This window comes from Copadichromis virginalis, linkage group LG3, assembly GCF_057382275.1.
Source record: "Copadichromis virginalis isolate Kocher_CV1m ecotype Utaka linkage group LG3, C_Virginalis_male_GT1.1, whole genome shotgun sequence".
Lineage (NCBI taxonomy): Eukaryota > Metazoa > Chordata > Actinopteri > Cichliformes > Cichlidae > Copadichromis > Copadichromis virginalis.
Window position 1 is genome coordinate 44,851,373 of NC_140620.1, and position 4,753 is coordinate 44,856,125.

A 4,753-nucleotide genomic window follows, 5' to 3' on the forward strand; every position below is an offset into this window, starting at 1 on the left:
TGTGTGGACTTGGTACAGCTACATATCCCAGAATGCATTTCGTCCAAAACTCAAACGCAGCAATGGTGGATAAGCGGGGCTAAAAACTTTTGAATATTACTCTTTCTGGGTCACAAAATAAACTTAAGTTATTTTCAAGCCAGAATGTAGCTTTGTAAACTTCAAATATCTGCTCGATTTATCAAGATATCATATATTTCCAAACGTGCTCCGACGTTTTTGGAGACGTCTGTGACCCGCCAGCTCCATAGCAGACAGCGAGGTCGAGGATCATTAGAGCCGGCAAGAACAGCGGACTCCCGGCACATCGTTTCCAACCCCCCCGCGGTCTTTTTGCTACTCAGGTTAAACAAACCCCAATCCCCAGTAGCTGTCTATTGTATTGAGTGTCCACTAAAATAAAAATAAAAGCGTTCTAACATCTCACCTGCTTGTTTTTATTAAGGTATGTACACTATTGATGTGACGTTCTGTATCGAGGTTTCAAAGCTTGTGTCGAGTAATGGAGGGGGCGTTTCCACGATGCGCGTAATGAGGCTTACTTCATTTATGGAAGGAGCTGAAAATGATGATGTCCGAAGCCTCGCTGCCCGGCTGTACCACGTGACTGGTTCAGGAAGTGGTTTGAACTTTACGGGAGCTATGACAGCGATATAAACCCCTCAGACTTCATTCAAAATGTAGGTGTTTGATGGAGAGTTGCGGTTAGTGAGAGTTTGGAGACAGTTTGGAGGTTTAGGAGATTGAGGAGAGAAAGTCAGGAGAGAATGGAGCCAGCTAAGTCATTCCCTGTGTGGGAACATTTTGATCTTATATCTCCCAACAAGGTATGTAAATTTCTACAGAAGATGTATTTTCATAATACTGATTGTGCAATACATTTTATGTTAAGCTGTCTTTACTTTTGTACAAGGTGAAGTGTTTCCTATGTGCCAGGGAGCTGGGATATAACAACAACACCTCATCCATGCTTAGGCACTACAGAGCTTTGCATGAGAATAAGGGGAACACTGATTGTGGAGCAAGACCAGGTGAGCCATCAAATGCAATGATAATATAGCATGCTGTAATGTTACTAAATGATATAACAATATCATACAACTGCAATAAGTTACGTGTGTGATATTTATATTTGTGCTTTGTCTTTATTGTCTTTCCTCAGGAGAACAATCTCAAATAGATGAAGACCTGTTTAGCATGGTGATTGAGGACTCCCAGCCATTTAGCATTGTGGAGAACAAAGGATTTAAAAGATTTGTTAAATCATTAAATCCTAGCTATGTTCTCCCCACTAAAGGTTATAAAAGCAGTGAACAGGCAGGATAAAATGTGAACAGGCAGGACTGAGGTTCAAAGCCTCAGTGCAGCCACGCCGTACTTTCAAACAAAATGTTTTTTCTTTCCTTTAGGCCCTGACAGTCATGGTGGAGGCCAGGTACCAGGAGATGAAGGAGAAAGCTAAGGCCAGCATTGAGAAGGCAGCAGCTGTGAGTCTGACATCAGATATGTGGACCTCCATCAACACAGAGGCCTATCTTGCAGTCACCTGCCATTTTGTTGATGAGTCCAGCACATTAAACACCGTTGTTTTAGGAGTGCAATATTTTCCTAATGCACACACTACAGAAAATATTGCACAAGTGAAAGGCTCACTCATGACAGAATGGGCAATTACTGACAAAGTCACATGCCTAGTAACAGATGGGGCTGCCAATATGGAGACTTGTGCAAGGGAGCTACGACTCAAACATACCATATGCATAGCTCACACCCTGAATTTAGTGGTGAAGAAGGCCCTTGACCAGACCCCTGAGCTCTCTGCCATCTGAGCCAAGTCCAGGAAGATCGTGGGATATTTCAGGAGCAGTACCACTGCAAAGGTAAGATGCCTTAATTACAGTTTCTTTAATGCTACTTAAGTGTGTAGTTCTGCTCCCTTGACAATCTAATGTATGCTTTTTTAATTGTATTTTGTAAGGAGAGGCTTTCAGTGGTGCAGGAACAACTAAGGAAGTCTCAACTCAAACTAATACAGGAAGTGGAAACCTGCTGGAACAGCACTTATAATATGCTGGAAAGACTGTTAGAGCAAAGGGAGCCAGTGGGTGCTTTGGCAAGTCTCACAACAGACATCCCACCTGTTTCATCCGAGGAATTTGGTATAATTTCAGAGTGTCTGGTTGTCCTAGCACCATTTAGCGATGCAACCACTGAGCTCTCTCAGGAAAAAAGGGTGTCTGGGTCAAAGGTCATACCTTTGCTCACTATGCTGGATCATTGCCTCAATGAACAAATGGAAAAATCACCATCCATTGGGTCTTCTCTGGCTCAGAAGCTAAGGATGCTATTGAGAGAGAAGCTGGATAAAATACAAACCATGAGCATTATGTTCCTTGCGACACTGCTGGACCCAAGGTTCAGAAAACTCGGGTTACTCAGCCCTGCAAAAGCTAGCGAAGCAGAAAAAAGACTGAAAGCAGAATGTGCTTCCGTAATGAGGGCCTCCACCACCTCCTCTTCCTCCGCACCACCACCACAGCCATCAACGTCAAAAACTGTTGAGGCTGTTTCCCACGGTACTATTGTTATTGCATTTGAGTTGCATTTATATAAACTGATTGTTGGGATGTCCTCTGTATCTATTATTGTACGATCTACTGTACAATATAAAGCGCCTTGAGGCGACTGTTGTTGTGATTTGGCGCTATATAAATAAAATTGGATTGAAAATTGAATTGTTAGTATCACATAAAACTCTCCTTATTGTTTAGGTAACAACCTGTGGCGTCGCCTGGATGAAAGTGTCAGGCAGACACAGACACAAAATGTGACAGCAGACGCGAATATTGAGGTCCAACGGTACATGATGGAGCCAAATATTGGAAGGCTGGAGGACCCCCTTAAATACTGGGAGAGACAAAAATATGTCTATCCTCACTTATATAAGTTAGCACTGACATACCTGTGTACCCCTGCCTCATCTGTGCCCTGTGAGCGAATGTTTTCAAAAGCAGGGGAAATATTGTCCAAAAAAAGAAATCGGCTACGACCTGCCACAGTGGAGAAACTGTTGTTTTTAAATAAAAACCAATGATGTGTCCCCTAAACACTAATCACTGTCCATACCTCAACGTTACAAAAGCACAACCACTGTCCATACCCCAACCACACCTCACCTCACAGTAAATGATCATTTCCATTTTAAGCATTTCCAAATAATCATTTTCCATACTGCCAGTATAAATATACACAGTATGCTGCCATCACTACAATATACATGTTTTACACACTCCTTTTGTTGTTGACATTTACAGGCTGTGTGCAAAATGCCACACTCTTCAAATTCATGCCAACTAATATTTTTATGTCCAGTAGATGTCCTACTAGAGCTTCAAGACGCTTTGCGCTGGGATGAACCAATTGGATGAAAGGCTTCAATGTACACTATTTTTATTAATAGAGATTTCGCTACTGAGGTTAAACATGATATATAAGTCACTTAGATCACTTCTAAATGTTAATGTTTGGTTTATTTCAGTGTTTTATTTGTTCCTGAGTAAACCGGTTTGGCTGTGATTAAAGTTAAGCTTCATATACTCACAGTTAAATTAAGAGGGGACGGCAGTAAAAACTCCAGACCTGTGACATCATCAAGTACGCTGGTGTTCAAGTACATCATCAAGTACGTGGTCTGTCAATCTCTATTGAGATTGACAGACCACGTGACTTTCGCGCATTGCATGCCGGGAACTCGTGGCAAAACAATCCAAGTACCGCATCAAATGCAAACTGCGGTCAAGTGAGCCGTCACTTACGAAGTCACAGTCAAGCTAGCCGCACCGCCAGCCGCACCTAAAATGTTGTTGCACTACTCTTACGCATATTACGGTATGGGTGCCGACTGGCTTAGAAACGCAGTCTTTTGTATCCTGACACTATTTTACTTCACAATCCACTCCCAGTTTTGGTGTATCCCCACTTTTCCCCCTGTGATCCACAGCCCAAATTACTGTATGATTCAGAGAAAATTAACAATAAAATTTACCCAATATACTCTACTGTACTTTTAATATCATCTTTGAGCTCAGATTACAGGAAAACTGTAAGAGGTGATGCAGATATTTCACTCTGCACCCTGTGATCCACAGCCAAATTTACTGTACGGTTTTTGAGAATGCTGTGTTAACAGAGTATGACAAAGGCTAAGAAAATATACTGCCTAAAATAATATCAAATTTAAACAACAAATTACAAAATTGCCACATCTGCTGTTATTACCATGTGTTCGATAGAACATTATTTAGTCATAGAAAATACATATCTGTCAGGATTTGTGTCGTGGATGAGAGAAGGAGGACCCAAACGCTGGACTCACAGGTAGGTAGGTGAAGGTTGGTGTTTATTGTCGATGGAGTGAACAAACAGAACAGAGGTAGGAAATGGCTGGCTGGCTGGATGACTGACTGAATGACTGAAGGACTGACTGACTGACTGACTGAAAGACTGAATGGCTGGCTGACTGAACGCAGGCAGAAACGACAACATAACATCAATGACACGACAATGAACGAGTGGAAACACAGGACTTAAATACACAGACTGATGAGGATGATAATGAGAGACCGGTGAGTACACAGCTGAACTAATCTGGTTAATAACACAAGAGATGAGCTGACACAGGAAAAGCAGGAAGTGAGAACATTGATGTGGCACCATAACCTAAATGTGACAAAACTGAAAACACTGGGTCACT

General features: G+C 42.0%; 1 protein-coding gene across 1 annotated transcript; it reads left to right on the forward strand.

Moving 5' to 3' along the window:
* The first annotated feature begins 1,948 nt into the window (after positions 1 to 1,948).
* LOC146714965 (zinc finger BED domain-containing protein 4-like) lies at positions 1,949 to 4,196 on the forward strand. Its single transcript, XM_085440629.1, has 3 exons — positions 1,949 to 2,576; positions 2,772 to 2,859; positions 4,190 to 4,196. The coding sequence occupies exons 1-3, from the start codon at positions 1,949 to 1,951 to the stop codon at positions 4,194 to 4,196; spliced, it is 723 nt and encodes a 240-aa protein (XP_085296755.1).
* The last annotated feature ends 557 nt before the right edge of the window (positions 4,197 to 4,753 follow it).